Genomic DNA, 17,422 nt, shown 5'->3' with positions numbered 1-17,422 from the left:
CCCCGGACTGGGGCCTTTTAAAATAGAAGACAGTGATGGAGGAAAGGAAGCATTTAAAAATGGAAGCATTTAAAAACCTCGCTTCAAGGTTCAGGGCAATTCATCCATGAGGCTGTGTCTGGAGAGCAAACTGGGCCAAAGGGCAGTTGCAGGGCTTTGGAGCGGTGGCTCTGGGCCAGAGAGTACCGGGCTCTGTGCCTGCAAGCTCTGCTGACAAAGCTGGTCCTTTGGCCGCCTCGGCCGGGAGTGCGGAATGTGGGTGAGAGGGGAGAAGTGGTGAAAGGGCCTAGGACGGTCCCCCAGGGGCAGTCCATCTTCCAGCCACAGCTTGAAGACGCAGGTTTATTTCCTTTCCTCCTCCACCCCCACCTGCCCCCTCACCCCCCGACATGAACATAGGGGCCTTGGTCCTCTTGTGCACAAGTGGATCCCCAAACTAAGCATGGTATTCAGACATTCTTTGTTGAGCTAATTCTCAGGGAACAATGTTCAGTTGTTCTGTGCGTCTATTAGGAATGTCTTTGGTCTTCAGAATCCCTCATGAATATGGAGGCTTGGAGGTGGGGATGGTTAGTTAGAAGCAAGAAACATGCAGAGAGGGAGGTTCTGGGGTACCATTCAGGTTTTCACACATTCTAGAAGAGATGGTATTTCCCAAACTCCCCATCGCTCACGCTAAAGTGCAGAGGACAAAAGCAGCAAGCAGGACGCCACTGTGACAGGCGACCGCAGATTCGAGGCCCACTTCTCCAGGCAGAAGCCAGACCACCACCTGGCAGAGCTGGTCCAGAGGACCCTCTCCCGGAGGAGATCATCCTAGTGGTCTTTCAACCCAGACGTTCCAACCTAAGTCGTTCTTCACCCTCCTCCTCAGCCTGGACCTTCCAGGCGGGAGCCCTCTCTACCGTGTCCACTCTGATCGTCTCTGGATTGGCTTTCTTTTCGCTCTTCCTCATTCCCAGAACACATTCACAGAGTCAGGAGTCTGTTTTGTCTAGCAATTTATTAGACATAATTAATCTATGACAGCGAAGGATCTGGACAAAGTAGAATCGGTTACTTAAACTTTTTACTTGCCCTGACCTAGCAGCTTTCATTTCTCTTAAAATTCCCCGAGTGTCTTCTCAAATCCCGTTATCTTGATCAATCACTTTAAAAATGAGAGAGCCAAGGACCGGAGTCTAGTTTTCAAGAATCTCATTCACATTCCTGGGAGATTCAGTGCACGTTTCTTTTCTCATTTCCGTTCAGGTTAAGTGAAACGGCTTTACTGGCAGGACTGACACCGGCCTCCTGCCTGATCGCATCCTATTTTGCTATCTCACTGCCCTCAAATCGGAGGATCTGCAATCACAGCTCAACACCCAAGACGGGAAGTAGGACACGAATAAACGGCCTTGTCACTGGTCCCTTATTGCTCTTTCCCACCCCCCAACCTCCCCGCACATAGGAGGTCTGATTTATCATAGAAAATTATGGCATTCCCACATTCAGAGTATTCCCAAAAAGTTCTTAACTGCATACATTTTGATGACAATTAACGTAGAAGTGCCCAAATGATTATATGGCTTTAAATACAACAATCCAGCTGATAAATCTAGCTATAGTTTTAATTTTTATGTGAACCAATGACCAACAAAGTTTGAAAAAAGGCTTTTCGCACAGGATTCTGGAGTGTCTCACACTTCCACTCACCCAGGAAGGCAATGAAATATAATGGAAAGAACCCTGGACTGGGAGTCTGAAAACTGCAGCGCGGCCTCACTTTTTTAACCTCAGTTTCCTCATCTGCCACAGGCTACTACCTCCAGGCTCCCACCGTGACCTTCCATATTAAAAAAAGATTTTTTTTTTTTTTTTTTTAATTTTAGAGAGAGAGTGTGAGTGGGGGAAAAGGACAGAGGGAGAGGGAGAAAATCTTAAGCAGGCTTCATCCTCAGCATGGAGCCTGGTGCAAGGCTCGATCCCACAACCCTGGGATCATGACCTGAGCTGAAATCAAGAGTCAGATGCTCAACTGAGACACCCAGGCACCTCTCATGCACATTATTTTTTACCTCAGTCCTTTCTATGTGCTTCTGATTTTTGCTTACTCACGCACCACCTGAAGTCACAGTTTATACCACGAAGGTGGCTGATGCGTTTCTGAGTCTCCTTGTGGACAGAGGAAGGACAGGAGTGCAGTGACGCAAGGCCGTAAGCCCAGCCCCCTGCACCCTGGCATGGGGATCTATGCAGAGGCGGGGGGCGGGGCTGGTAACCGATCAGAGGAACAAGAGGCTCCTACTAGATCTGAGAGACAGCTGAGCAGCAGATCTACGGAAGTGAGGTTCTCAGCCCCAAAGTCACGGTGTATTAGTGTTCAGTGGTTTGGGCCTTTTCTAATTTTTATATATTCGGTAGACAGTAAGCTCCCACTATGAGCACGAGAGAGGCTCAATAAATGTTAGATGAAAGGGAAATACTCGGAAATTCAGAAGTCACTCCAGCACTCTAAAAAACACGTGTAAATCTTCATGCAGTCCCCTTCTCCACTCTTGGCCCCGCCCTTGCTCACATCACTGGTCACTAAACGCTCATAAGAACCCGTCTTTAAGCACAGTCCGACATGGTCTGCGCCTCACGCAGATGTCCATCCTGAGACGGTGTCTTTTACAGCAGGTGCCAGTCTCGAGCCCGAAACCGCTTCACTGCGTCTTCAGCTTCATGTGAGGATACGCCACAATGATGATGCCTGCTAGAGACGACACAAGGCCTCCGAGTCCAATGATGCCAGGATTGGACTTATAGATCCCTAACTGGTCCAAGGGGTTCAAGATATCGCAGAAGTTCTTCACCGTGTCCAGGAGCAAGGGAGGATGCTTCCTCAGAGACCGGAACACGAGAAGGAGAAAGGACTGGAGCCACTCTGTCTCCTCGTCGGCCACGCTGTACCCCGGAGGGTCCTGAGGCGGGGATTTCTCCCTCTCTGCCCCGTCTCGTGTCGCCTGTTCCATCTGCAGGGAGATTTCGTACAGATCCCTGGCCAGGCTCAGCAGGAGAAAACAGCAGTAATGGCGGGCAGCCCACATTCGCCATTTCTCTTTGTTAACGTGAGAGGCGAGCCCTACGCTCCTCACCCAGAGGATGGTATCGCAGATGAAATAAACCACCCGGTTCAAGTTGGCTAACGTTAGGCAGAGGCGGGGCACCAGGGCAGTGGCGTGAATGCTCTGCTGAGTCGCCTGTATGGCATGGACCACGTTGCCCAGCCTGAACCCTGCAAGAGGAACCCGCAACGGTTAACAAATATTTAATTGGTATGTACTATGAAGGCAGAATCCCTGCCTCAGGGTGAGGGGCCAGCACTGGTGTCTTGACAGGTGGCTGCCATGTGAGGCTCAGTCTTTGTTCAGGAATAAGGAAGGACTTTACAGTACACGAAGGACACGGAAAATGATGCTGGAAGGCACAGAAGACAGTGACTCTTTAAATTTATCACCTCCATTCCAGTGGATACCTTAACAGTGGCTTACGATATACTTTAGGCAAGGTCAATCACGAGTGTGGATTGTGACGTCTGAATATTACCAGCTATACGTCTTTAGAAGAAAAGTACTACGATCACATGAAGTCTAGATGTACCATTGCTGCTACTATTATTATTGTTCTCACATACGAAGCTTTAATTCACTGTGGGCATTTCTCTGACCCAGATGCCAGTATTCGTCTGGAGAGTCTGATGCCTCAGATTTTACTTACTTTCCAGACAAAAGATTTGCTTTTTTATAAAACGCCGTTATCATCCTGCCATCTCTGTGGTTCAAACCCCCTTCAGCTCCCTACTGTCAAGAAGACAAAGTAGGATGGTAGGATGTAGTGGCTAGGGAAACTGTTCCTAGTCGAATTAAATCAACCACTGTGAGGCATATCCTTATCTGAGCATGTAATTCAATTAATCTGGGACGTATCAATCGACAAGTATTTACCGAGCACCTACTCAGAATGAGTTATAATCCTAAACGTTACGGACAATCCAAAAGAAGTACCTGTACCTTCATTAAAGGACTCTATCTTAGACTGAGCAAACGTTCAAAAGTAGCTACCCTCAAGAGACTTACCTCAGAAGAATGCCTGGGATTACTGTGTCAACAATAACACAAAACAGAATATGTAACGAATAATCCTGGGTTCCAGTTCTGGCTCTTGCACTAGCTAGCTGAATGACCTCGGGTAAGTCTTTCCTGCACTTCGGAGACTAGTGAGCTCTGACACACTAAAGAATCTGAGAACTTCTAATCCTACCCTTCAAAGCCATCCAGAAAAGCTCACCCTACCTTCCAACATCCCTCTGCTGGATAACTGAAGTCTTTTCTCTGTCAAACTCGTTTCTCATTGACCTTCCAATACAACAGTTTGCTCAGGAACAGTTTTGAGCCTTCACGGAGGAAATCACCCTTCAAGAAGGCTCTCCTTCCCACTCTCTCTAGCCACACCTCAAGTTCCACCTCCTCCCAAACCTTTCTTTTCCTCTATCCTAGCCAATATATTTGGCACTAAATCTTACACCATTATTTATACCGTGTAATCTTAGTTCTTTCAGAAAGCTCAGAACTATACCTAAAGCAGGTGCTCCAAAATAACTGATCAACATCTGATTTCTACATTCCATTCTAACACCTCTGTCTACCTACTGTAGCAATATCTGATTCTCATCAAACCACTAAGATTCAGCCATGCGATTGTTATTAGAAGGATGGGTTTCCCAGTACGCTTTATTATTAAAGCAAATCAGATGAGTACAAAACACGGACTTCACTTTTGCCTTGAACATGAAACCACTCCACAGTCTGAGAACCACCTTAACCGTTTCCTCTAGTAATTCCTCCAGAGAAGAAGGGAAAAGGCAAGGAAAAGGCAAGGTATTCTGTTCTAGAGAATACAAAGGCCTTCCAAGAGCCGGAAGCTCATGTCAGGGATTGCCAAAACATTGCGTAATTCTAAGAACTACAGTTGAGCTAATACACTGCATGTCTGCAGGGTGTCTGTGAATGGTCTGCAGCAAAACTTCAATCTTCTTGGCCTGTCATTTCATGAGGGCAGCCTTACTGGCCAACCTCATCAAAAAACGTGATTGATTAGTAATGAATGATCTACAGAGTATTTTGTAAATGACAAGGTCTGACGATTCGAAACCAGGAGCCACTGTCCCTCAAGAGACAGGGTACTTACATTTACGGCCAGTGCTCACACTGGACTCCAGTTTCTTGAGCTTCATTACCACGTTCTCTTTGCCAGCTTTAGGCTCTAACAAATATCTAAGCAACATGCATGTGTACTGAGTGGCTCTGAAATGGAAAACAAAAAATGAGAATGATTTATAAACCAAATAAAATCTGATTCATGAAGCAAAGAAAGGAGAAATGTGTATTGCTAAAAGCAAAGTTTCCAAGACAATTTATCACGTAAGCAGTTCTTACAAGAGCATAATTCTGCAACAGTGACCCCACAGGGCCAAAGGGTAGAGCATGATGCAAATGTGACACAAAGGTGATGAAAGGGAACTCTGCAGTTACGGTGAGCAGCCCCCCAAAACGCCTTTTGCTGGCACAGAGAAATGGATAGAGCCAAAGTGGTGAACTGCCCAAAAATCTCCCCCAGGTGAAGTCTGCAAAGATTCATATTCTTTATTTTCTCCTGTATAGTGACTTTTCAATTTCCTAAAATGAACTTTTTATCATGTAGTTAACCAAATACTTATCCAATAGGACACACACTCAAACCAGAACCAAATGAAAAGTTGTTTGCACACTGCTTAATTAAAAAAAAAAAAAATTCTTTTAATGTTCACTTATTTTTGAGAGAGAGACAGAGAGACAGAGTGCAACTGGGGAGGGACAGAGAGAGAGGTAGATACAGAATCAGAAGCAGGCTCCAGGCTCTGAGCTGTCAGCACAGAGCCCGACACGGGGTTCAAACTCACCAACCGTGAGATCAGTACCTGTGCTGAAGTCAGATGCTCAACAGTGTGAGCCACCCAGATGCCCCACATTGCTTAATTTTTTAGGAAAGGATCAAATACACACCAATACGTGAATAAGGCTAGATATATTTTTATGTTTGTCTTTCGAAACTAATTAGTGTTTTATATATAGACTATTTAATACTAAATATTCAATAAAGTGATTATTGTTATGACTACAAATAATGCCTTACTAACACACGAGAAACTTTATATCACATAATCAAACATCTAAATGCATTTGGCAGCCTATTAACAAAGTAGGTGCCTGTTTCCTACAGTTCTGTAACTGCATTTGAATCCCTTTAGGCTACAAATATTATTCTCAATAAAAATGTGGCACATTTTCCAAAACGGTAAACTTGTTATTGAGGATGAAGTAAAAAGAATATCTTTCCCTCTCTCCTTTTTAAAGTAGCTTCCAGGGTGCCTGGGTGGCTCAGTCAGTTAAGTGTCTGACTTCAGCTCAGGTCATGATCTCACAGGTCATGGGTTCGAGCCCTGCATCGGGCTCTGTGCTGACAGCTCAGAGCCTGGAGCCTGCTTCAGACTCTGTGTCTCCCTCTCCCTCTGCCCCTTCCCCACTCGTGCTCTGTCTCAAAAATAAATAGACATTAAAAAAAATTTTTTTTAAGTAGCTTCCTGGCTAGAGGGCTCAAGCCAGTCACGTCAATGGGTCCCCCTTTCTCAGACCTGGTCGAAAAACAGGAATGCATCCAAAACCAAGGTAGTATTCTGTGAATGCCAGTTTGTTTACAGGAGCCATGGATCACCAAGGGCATTGGGAAATTAATACTAGAGATCTCAGATCTTACAGAAAAGTAATCCGAGCAATTATTTTATTAACCAACCTCACTGATAAACCTTGCAGGGCACATTCCGAGTGCACTGACATTGAAGGCTTCTATTTTAATGAAGCTCGCATACAATGCAATCATTAAAAAAGCCTATCAAATTAATTACAACAGTAGTATGGTCTGGCCGTTAAAATGGTGGGCATTGGAATCAACGTTGTGGATTTAAATCTCAGCTCTGCCACTTAGGACCTATTAACCTTCTGCTTCGGTCTCCCTGTCTGTGTGAAAGGGGAATAATTCAGAGTATCTACCTCTTAGAGTAGTAATGAGGGTTAAATGAATGTACAGCTGTGACGCACTGAGAACAGCACCTGGCATAAAGTCAGCTTCCAAAAGTCCCAGTATTGGGGCTAGTCTTATTGGACTGTCTGTATTAGTACCTGTACACCCAGAAGAGAAGGGAATGCTGTCGAAACCTCAACCATAATTATTTTTTTTTTTTATTAAGAATCAACCAAATTTCTAAAAGAAACAACATGACTTAATTAGGATTAAAGCACTATCTCTGCTTAGGATTTTCAGTAGCATGGTATGTATCTTAGAGGTGCTCTCCAGACTGTGCTCTCTTCCACAGTTCACAAAACTATTTCACACTCAGTGTCTTGCAGGGGCCAAGGGCAGGCTGCCCCAAAATGTGCCACTTTGCTATAATGATTATTTTAAACAATTCACTTAAGAAACAACGGTACAAAGACACTCAGCCCCTCCTTTGTCCCCCAGAAAGTAGGAAACACATCTCCCATGTGAAAAATACCCACCCTCCCTGTACTAAGAAATTAAAGACCTCCTCACTCAAAAAGAAGGCTTTTATATAAATGCTTTACATAGACTTTACAAAGGCATGAATTATTTCCTATTTTAGCTAAAAATCTCTTAAGGAAAAAAAAAAATCAACCTGTATTCCTTCTCTGTCCCTCAGAGTTAAGACTCTTATCATGTCTTCAAAATGTAAACACGGCCTAAGATAGCCTGAGACCGAAGAAAAAAGCAGGGGCAACTTTTTAAAATATAAGCTGCTTTGGGGGCACCTGGGTGGTTCATAGGTTGAGTGTCTGACTTCGGCTCAGGTCATGAACTCATGGTTCATGAGTTCGAGCCCTGCATCTGGTGAGTTCGAACCTCACATCTGGCTCTTCGCCGACAGCTCAGAACCTGGAGCCTACTTCAGATTCTGTGTCTTCCTCTCTCTGTCTGTCCCTCCCCTTCTTGTGTGCTCTCTCTCTCAAAAATAAACATTAATAAAATAATAATAAATAAAATATAAACTGCTTCCATAAAAAATAAAAATAAAATAAATTCTAAATAAAATTAAATTTAACTAAAAATTTAAATTTAAAAGCTTAAATAAAATAAAACTTAAACATTTAAATAAAATAAAATCTGCTAAAAAGAATATTATGCCCAGGCCCAGCAACTCTAGTAAGAGACCAGTATGTCCCAAAGAGCCCACCATAGGAGGGGCACCTGGGTGGCTCAGTTGGTTAAGCATCTGAGTCTTGATTTCAGCCCATGACCAGCCATGATCTTGTGGTACATAAGTTCGAGCCCCACGTCAGGGTCCGTGCTGACAGTGCAGAGCCTGGTTGGGATTCTCTCTGTCTCTCTCTCTCTACCCCTCCCCTGCTTGCTCACTCTCTAAGATAAACTTAAATTTTAAAAAAATCTTTAAAAAAGCCCACTTTAGAAAAAACTTGGATACCTTCTCTATGCCTCTATGATACAAATTTTCTATCCCCATCCGCTTTAGGACCTAAGACCCATTCTTTAACATACAAACTTTAGGGGTGCTGGGTAGCTCAGTCAAACATCTTAACTCTTGATTTCAGCTTAGGTCATGATCTCACAGCTCATGAGATCTCCCAATCAAGCGCTGGTCAAGTGCTGTGTCAGCTACTGCACTGTCAACGCAGAGCCTGCCTGGGATTCTCTCTCTTCTACCCCTCCCCCCTTAGCACGCGCTCTCTCTCAAAATAAATAAACTTTAAAAAATAAATAAAATACAGGGGCGCCTGGGTGGCTCAGTTGGTTAATCGTACGACTTTGGTTCTGGTCATGATCTCGCAGTTTGTGAGTTTGAGGCCCGTGTCGGACTCTGTCCTGGCACCTCGGAGCCTGGAGCCTGCTTCAGATTCTGTGTCTCCCTCTTTCTCTGCCCCTCCCCTGCCTGCACTCTCTCTCTCTCTCTCTTTCTCAAAAATAAATAAACATTAAAAAAATGTGTTAGGGGCACCTGGGTGGCTCAGTCAGTTAAGCGTCCAACTTCGGTTCAGGTCATGATCTCACAGTCCGTGAGTTCGAGCCCTGCGTCGAGCCCTGAGTCGGGCTCTGTGCTGACAGCTCAGAGCCTGGAGCCTGCTTCGGATTCTGTGTCTCCCTCTCTCTCTGCTCCTCCCCTGCTCATGCTCTGTCTCTCTCTGTCTCAAAAATAAATAAAAACATTAAAAAAATTAAAAATAAATAAAAATTTTAAAAAATGTTTTAAATAATAAAAGAAACAACTTTCAAGGAAGGTAAAATGTATGTTTTTGGTAAGAAAAAGTATGAAGAACGGAAATAAATTTTTGGGGGGCAAAAAAATTTTTATCCTAAAGTGAGGCTAATCATTTAAAGAGGGAAAACTTACAACAAAAATCTGAATATTAAAAAAAAAAAAAGGTTGTAGAAAGTTTAGGGAAAAGGAACCTTTGAAAACGAATTTTATATGTGGTCAGTACTGGCTAAGATTAAAATAAACTTATCTAACAATGAGTTTTAAGGGGCACCTGGGTGGTTCAGTTGGTTGAGTGTCCTCTGATCAGGTCATGATCTTGTTGTTTGTGAGTTCGAGCCCCAAATCGGGTTCACTGCTGTCAGTCTGTCAGCCCAGAGCCTGCTTCAGATCCTCTGTCCCCTGTCTCTCTACCCCTCTCCCACTTGCGCTCTCCCTCCAAATAAATACATATTAAAAAAAAATGAGTTTTAATATCAAAAGTATACTGGTGCAAAATTAGAATTTTTCTCTTTCAAAAGGTAGAAGTTTTCAGAAACAAGTGTTGAGGATGTGGAGAAAAAGGAACTCTTTTGCACTGTTGGTGGGAATGCAATGCAAAGTGGTACAGGCACGCACTGTGGAAAATAGTATGGAGGTTCCTCAAAAAATTAAAAATAGAATTACTATATGATGCAGTAATTCCACTACTGAGTATTTACCTAAAGAATACAAACACACTAATTTGAAAAGATATATGTACTTTTATGTTTACTGCATTATTTACAATAGCTAAATTATGGAAGCAACCCAGTGCCCATCAATAGGTTAAAGGACACACACACACATACACACACAATGGAATATCACTCAGCCATAAAAAAAAAAAAGAAATCTTGCCATTTGCAACAACCTGGGGGGAATCTAGACAGTATGAAGTTAAGTGAAATAAGCCAGAGCCAAACACCATACGATTTCACTCGTATGTGGAATTTAAGAAACAAGAGAGAGAGAGAGAGAGAGAGAGAGAGAGAGAGAGAGAGAGAGAAAAGACAAACCAAAACACAGACTCTTAACTACGGAAAACAAACAGATGGTAACCAGAGGGGAGGTGGGTGGAGGGATGGGTAAAATAGATGAAGGGGATTAAGTGCACACTTATCTTGATGAGCACTCAGTAATATATGGAACCATTGAATCACTATATTGTACACCTGAAACTAACATAACACTATATTAACTATACTGGAATTGACATGAAATGAAATAAAATGAAAGGAAGAAGTTTTCTTAGGTTATTGGTTTGCTTTTTATAAGAAATTGTAAAGAGTTTTTTACCTTTAATGTAATCTGCCTAGAAAAACAAAGATTCAATGCTTTGTCTTTATCAGATCTTTGATTATTCAAAAAAAACTGAGTCTTCTTAATACTAAAAAAGCTAAGTTTTGCTTACAACTATGTAACCTTTTGTATTTGTCTTTAAAATTTTTTATTGCCCGGGTGGCTCAGTCAGTTAAGCGTCTGACTCTTGATTTCGGCTCAGGCCATGATCTCATGGTTCGTGAGATCGAGCCCTGTATCGGGCACTTCGAGGACAGTGAGGCCTGTGTGGACTGCAGGGAGCCTACCTGGGATTCTCTCTCTCCCTGTCTCTCTGCCCTTCCCCTGCTTGTGCTCTCTCTCTCTCAAAAATAAATAAATAAACATTAAAAAAAATTTTATTGTCACTTTAGCTAAATTGATTTTGTTTCATCATGATCTGTGATCTTATTTAATCAAATGTTTTGATATTTTTTGACAAACTTCCCAACATCAAATTCTAAAATCAAGTCTACAACTTAACTGAAATGTTCCAGAGGGTCCATGGAACATTTCAAAATATTTGGTCTCCTTTTATAAAAAAGGAGCTATTACATTAATTAGGTTTGTTGTGTTAAATTACATGAGAAGCATTGTCAAGTGATACTAAACCCTCTTAAATTACATTTGTATAGATATGTTATTAAGATGTGTGTTCTAGGGGCGCCTGGGTGGCGCAGTCGGTTAAGCGTCTGACTTAAGCCAGGTCACGATCTCACGGTCCGTGAGTTCGAGCCCCGCGTCGGGCTCTGGGCAGATGGCTCAGAGCCTGGAGCCTGTTTCCGAATCTGTGTCTCCCTCTCTCTCTGCCCCTCGCCCGTTCATGCTCTGTCTCTCTCTGTCCCAGAAATAAATAAACGTTGAAAAAAAAAAAAGTTAAAAAAAAAAAAAGATATGTGTTCTAGAAATTATATGAAACTCCTAGAAATCTGATATGTACTGGTACAGAACTATCTTGAAGTGTTAGATGTCACAGAAATAAATTTCCTTGTCAGTTGCACTGTAATGAACTTAAAGGGGTTCATGACAGGTCCCCCCAAAATGTACCCCTTTGGCACGTGGATTGAGCTGAAGGCACTTGAGACCCTGTGGGCTCAAGGGAAACTTCTGCCCCTTCCTTAACTACGTAGAATCTAAATTGAGGTTCTTTCCCAGAATAAGGGTGATTAGCAAAGATAAATTTTATCTGAATGACCCATCTGTACCGTAGGGCAAACGTCAAATTACCAAACATCTGTTCTTACCACACTGTAAAAGTACATTCCTTTCCTCTGAAGCCCCAGACCCCTATCCCTTCTCCTGAGTTCAGAATGACATATATACCTCATCTTGCCTGCCTTTGGAATTTCCATGTCTACGTGGATCCCCCATTATCAAATTTGATTTTTTTCCTGTTAATCTGCCTCATGTCAATTTGAGGGACAGGACCTTTGAGTGGACAGGAATTCTTGCTCCCTGACAAACTCTAAGCAGATCTGTAACCATGGCCATTTTTAATTCTTTTATCATTTATAGACAGTTAATACTTTACTTGGATGCTTCTCCAAAAGCTTCCTGCAAATGCGTTTCATCTTGAGAGATTCATAAAAAGGAATTTTGACAAATGCAGGAGTCTGATAATTTTAAGATCATAAAACTGAACTGGGTAAGAATGTCTGGAACTAAAAGAAAAACTGAATTTAAGCAGATCAAGAATAACATAAACAGAGGAGGATAATTATAAGTTTAATGACATTCTTGTTTGAAATACTGACTTTTAATGTTTCATTTTTCCAGATTTAAGAAAAGTTTTTCTCTTAAGCTATGATTCACAACAATTTATCTTTTTCTCCCTGTCTCTGATCCCTCTAGAATTCAAAAACTCTCATTGAATTTTTATGTTTTTTTGACAACATACTTATTTGGGTGAGTTCAATGAGAGTTTGTTCTCCTTGCACAGGACATGGTTAGAAACACGGGTTATATTACCAAGGCTTTGACTGGAATGTCACATTTGGGAGACAGGCATAAATTCAGATATGGCTAGAGAGTTTTAAGGCACTAATGGTGATCATATGGAGCCAGTAAAGCCTTTTAATTTTTTTTTTTTCCCCAACGTTTATTTATTTTTGGGACAGAGAGAGACAGAGCATGAACGGGGGAGGGTCAGAGAGAGAGGGAGACACAGAATCGGAAACAGGCTCCAGGCTCCGAGCCATCAGCCCAGAGCCCGACACGGGGCTCGAACTCACGGACCGCGAGATCGTGACCTGGCTGAAGTCTGACGCTTAACTGACTGCGCCACCCAGGCGCCCCGACCTTCCAGTAAAGCCTTTTGGAAGAAGAGCCTAATACCTTGCTTGCAGGGCTCCCAGCAGGAGCCTCTCACCAGGTGAGTAAAGGAGGTCACTTCCTGGCGGGTGCAAGAACCTCAGGGTATTTGGGGGACCTCAAGAAGAGAGCAATGAACTTTAACTTATAGGTATTACAGGTGAAGTCTGATGGCAAGTATTTGGCTTGGCTTCTGGCTTCAAGAGGCTGTTTAAAGTTCAACAGCAGATTTAAGTGTTTTTCTTTTTAATGTTTATTTTTAAGAGGGGGCGGGGGGGGGGAGGGAGACACAGAATCTGAAGCAGGCACCAGGCTCCAAGCTGTCAGAACACAGCCCAGGGTATGGCTCAAACTCATGAACCGTGGGATCATGACCTGAGCCCAAGTTGGATGCTCAACTGACTGAGCCACCCAGCTGGCCCTGGATTTAAAAGAGCCTGTATGATTAATCACTATTTTTGCTGTCCTTATGTAAATCATCAGGCCAAGTTTATCCAAACTAGATTCATTTGGCAAAGAAATTAGTCTTAATTTGGCTATCTCTAGTAAAATGAAGGTGATTATGGGGAAAAAAAAATGTTTCAGTAACACACCTCTGTGGATATTAGATTCAAATACAATTCATTATAAACTGGACTAGATCCTGATTTCCTTTTAGTTTCTTCCAATGCCTGGCTACAATTCTTCAAACTAGTATTTTTGATATTTTCTATCTGTTTGACTTGAAATCATTTGATAACTAAGACCACCCTTTTCTCCGAAGCCCTGCAAACTGAGTATGAACAACTGGATGAGCACTTCAGAAAAAGCACAACAGCTCATACGTAAACGATCTTCGTGCCCGGTGCTCTACGGGCCACTCGAAATGATCACCAGAGACACTCAAGTTACAAACCAAGAAACTCCACCAGATTGCCGCTGCCTGCCCTCTCTTTATGTAAAGATGCTTTCGGCGTGACAACTAGAAACCCTCTGGACTGGCTATATTCAGGACTCAGAAACTGGTTTTACAACTTGATCTAATCACTGGTCATTATTTTTCTTTTAATTTCCAGAGAAAGGCCTTATTTATTACCTGGATAACTGAACCACAGGCCTGTGAGAACACACTTGTATCACCGCCTCCCGAAGTGAGTTTAACTAAAACGACCTATCCTCAGAACTAAGACACTGGTTCAAGCAGACGGGACAATTTATCAGCTCAACTTTTAAAGCAAGAAAACTTCCAGGGAAGTTTCAGAAAAGGGAACCGTAGAGGCCAAGGGTAGGCCACCCCAAAATGTGCCACTTTGGCATACAAATTAAATAAAAATTACTTAGGAAACAGCGGTTCAGAGACTCCTCTGTCACCCAGAAAGCCGGAAACACATCTTCCATGTGCAAAATACCCTCCCTGTACTAAGGAAGTAAAAGGACATCCTTGTTGCCAGAGATAGGGACTTCAAAACAGAGAAAGCTTCAGAAACGAACCTGGTTACTTTTTTTCTAACCCTACCAACTCAGCCTAAATTCTGTTTAGGATTCCCTCCTAACTGAAGTTTCCAAACACCTGCTTTCTTTATCCTGTTGATTCCTCATAAATGTATTGTCTCTGTGTCTCAAAAGAAGAAAAAAATCCCTGCCTTGGTCATTTCTTCAGGTCTCAATACCAGCCACTGTGCACACATCCTTGATTTTTTTGTTTTTTGATTTTTCCTCCTGTGAACCTGTTTTGTGTAAATTTAATTCTTTGGCTGGCTGAAAGACCTTGAAGGTAGAGGAAGAATTGTTCCTTCCCTACAATCTCAATGAGGTAGGCAGGACGACGATAAAAGATAAATACAATTTCTGTGTCTCCATAAGCGTTTCGTGGGGTATTTGAAACCACAGCCAAGGGGTTGGCTTCCCTGGCCACAAATGCCAACCCAAACTTCATCTTATAAAATTCCTGGTGGGGGGTGGCGGTGGGGGATGGGGAGATGGGGGAGTGCTGGGTGGCTCAGTCGGTTAACCTCCAACTTGGGACTTGAGCTCAGGTCATGATCTCAGTTTGTGGGTTCGAGCCCTGAGTTGGGGCTTTGCGCTGGCAGCCTAGAGCCTTGCAGCCTGCTTCAGATTCTGTTTCTCTCTCTCTGCCCCTCCTCTGCTTGTGCTCTCTTTATCTCAAAAATAAACATTAAAAAAAAAAAAAAATCCTGGCGGGGACACCTGGCTGGCTCAGGTGGAGCGGTGGAGCGTGGGGCTCTTGATCCTGGGGGGTGTGAGTTCGAAACCCATGGTGGGTGTAATGATTACTTAAAAAAAAAAGAGAGAGCTGGGGGACTGGTCCACCACGGTGAGGGCCTCGGAGGCTGCCGGGAGGAGGCTCCGCCGGAGTACCGCAGCGTGCCAGAGAGGGGCCGGGGAGCGGCTCCAGAAACGAACTCGGTCCCTCCTCCGGGGCCGAACCACATGGGACCAGCTCGGGTTGCGGCACCGGGAAGGAGCGAAGGCCGCGGGCTCCTGACTCACCTGAAGAGTCGGTCCCGGCCCTGGGTCTGGTTGGTGAAGCGGGTGAAGGCATCCATGACGCCCAGCCGAGGCCACGTGCCACCCGCGGCGCAGTCTCGAGTCCTCCAGAGTGTCGCCGGGTCCCCCGCGGGACAGATTGAGTCTCCCCGCCCCCGTGGGGGCGGGAGCGCCTTCCGACCAGGGACTTCGCGGACTTCCGGTGGCGGCCGGAAGTGGCGGTTACTAAGGCGACGCCAAGCTGCCGGCGCAGGTGAGCGGAAGCTCGGCATTTGGTCTGGGGTTCAGCGGTTCCCCGCGTGTCCCCAGACGCCCTTTGATATCTAGGGTCTCCTAGAGGGGGGCTTTGCGGGACGGGGGGCCGTCTCCCCAGCCACCGGCGTTCCCGGAGACCCTGGGAACTCAGGAAAAACCCATGTGGCATCCTGAATGCAGATTCCCTTCAGGTTTTGCTTGGGGTCTTTGCGGCCGCATCATTTCCCACCTCTGTGCCTCGGTTTCCCTTGAGGAACAGCAGCTCCAGGTCTGGGGAAGGAAATGGTTAGAGCAGAGATAAGCCAGTTTGTGGCATGTGTTTCTAGCACGGAGAGCTGGGTAAAGTGAGAGAACTGTCTGCTAGGTTTATTGAGTACTGTAAGAAGGTTGCTACTTGAGGAAGTCCTAGAAGGGCTAACATGAACACAGTGGAGGCAGGAGTGAATTACGATGAAACTGCACCACTGAATGGCAGTTTTCTGGGGCCTGAAGATGTGAAATCCCACCCCTTCCATAGCAGTAATTTTATAATGTACCCCCTGTAATCAAAAAGTAAGGTGAGCTATTTTTGTAATCTTTATTCCCTTTGTCAGGCCTGCCCTTAACATTTGCAGGCCCCGGGGTAGGACTACAAATAGAGACCCACATACCATATGTTAATTAATTAATTAATTAATTAATTAATTAATTAATATTAAAGATTTTATTTTTTTTAATTTATTTATTTAGAGAGTGGGGGAGGGGCAGAGAGAGAGAGAATCCCAAGTGGACTCTGTGCTGTCAGTGCAGAGCCTGATATGGGGTTTGATTTCACAAACAGTGAGATCATGGCCTGAGCTGAAATCAGGAACCTAATGCTCAACCAACTGGACCACCCAGGTGCCCCAAAGATTTTTTTTTAACTAATCTCTACGCCCAAAGTGGGGCTCAGACCCATGACCCCAAGATCAAGCCTCCTGTGTTCCACTGACTGAGCCAGCCAGGCGCCCCACACATTCCATACGTTTAAATATTTAGAAGTTTTAAGTCAAGGTAACCCAATTGTCACATTAGATATGTTCTTCTACCTTGTCTTCTACCTTCTACCAGTTTCACATTCAGAAGTCTTGGGCTCCAGCAATAGCACTATTAGGAATTTATCCAAAGGATACAGGAGTACTGATTCATAGGAGCACAGGTACCCCAATGTTTATAGCAGCACTCTCAACAATAGCCAAATTATGGAAAGAGCCCAAGTGTCCCTCAACTGATGAATGGATAAAGAAGATGTGGTGTGTATATATACACAATGGGATACTACTTGGCAATGAGAAAGGATGAAATCTTGCCATTTGCAACAACGTGGATGGAACTGGAGGGTAATTCTGCTAAGTGAAATAAGTCAGAGAAAGACAGATATCGTATGTTTTCACTCATGGAATTCGGGAAACTTAACAGAAGACCATGGGGGAAAGGAAGGGGAAAAATAGTTTCAAACAGAGAGGGAGGGAGGCAAACCATAAGAGACTCTTAAATACAGAGAAAAAACTGAGAGTTGATGGGGGGGCAGGGTAGGTGGGAGTATGGGTGATAGGCATTGAGGAAGGCATTGGTTGGGATGAGCACTGGGTGTTGTATGTAAGCGATGAATCATGGGACTCTACTCCCGAAGCCAAGTGCACACTGTATACACTGTATGTGAGCTAA

The 17,422-nt window shown here is 43.9% G+C and overlaps 3 protein-coding genes and 1 long non-coding RNA gene across 15 annotated transcripts in view; 2 read left to right on the top strand and 2 right to left on the bottom strand.

Annotated features, from left to right (window-relative positions):
- The window catches only part of PLIN1 (perilipin 1), a 30,006-nt gene extending 14,382 nt beyond the window's left edge, over positions 1-15,624 (bottom strand). The window contains exon 1 of one of the 4 annotated variants that reach the window (XM_045058799.1): positions 15,485-15,624. The gene's annotated coding sequence lies outside the window, so the exon portion shown is untranslated. Of the gene's footprint in view, positions 1-5,211; positions 5,333-15,484 lie in introns of those variants that run through there. The other 3 variants (XM_045058798.1, XM_045058801.1, XM_045058800.1) reach the window with 3 other exon arrangements.
- On the bottom strand, positions 985-15,618 carry PEX11A (peroxisomal biogenesis factor 11 alpha). 2 transcript variants are annotated; one of them, XM_003986808.5, is made up of 3 exons: positions 15,485-15,618; positions 5,212-5,327; positions 985-3,259 (listed from the first exon to the last, which is right to left on the bottom strand). In XM_003986808.5, exons 1-3 carry the CDS (start codon positions 15,538-15,540, stop codon positions 2,688-2,690), a joined length of 744 nt encoding a protein of 247 aa, XP_003986857.1. In that variant the 5' UTR covers positions 15,541-15,618; the 3' UTR covers positions 985-2,687. The 2 variants fall into 2 exon arrangements, with proteins under 2 accessions (XP_003986857.1, XP_019687440.1); XM_019831881.3 differs by lacking the exon at positions 5,212-5,327 and having other exon boundaries at positions 15,485-15,611.
- On the top strand, positions 12,048-14,818 carry LOC102899855. Its single transcript, XR_440428.3, has 2 exons — positions 12,048-13,055; positions 13,758-14,818. It is a non-coding gene; the product is annotated as an uncharacterized LOC102899855 (long non-coding RNA).
- Positions 15,599-17,422, top strand: part of WDR93 (WD repeat domain 93) — a 48,178-nt gene continuing 46,354 nt past the window's right edge. For 6 of the 8 annotated variants that reach the window (XM_003986836.5, XM_006932258.4, XM_019831878.2 and 3 more), the window contains exon 1: positions 15,599-15,734. The gene's annotated coding sequence lies outside the window, so the exon portion shown is untranslated. The other 2 variants (XM_045058794.1, XM_045058795.1) reach the window with 2 other exon arrangements.

The sequence above is a fragment of the Felis catus genome, chromosome B3 (assembly GCF_018350175.1).
Source record: "Felis catus isolate Fca126 chromosome B3, F.catus_Fca126_mat1.0, whole genome shotgun sequence".
Classification (NCBI taxonomy): Eukaryota; Metazoa; Chordata; class Mammalia; order Carnivora; family Felidae; genus Felis; species Felis catus.
The sequence above is the reverse complement of the archived record's forward strand: the minus strand, read 5'-3'. Positions and strand labels throughout refer to the sequence as shown.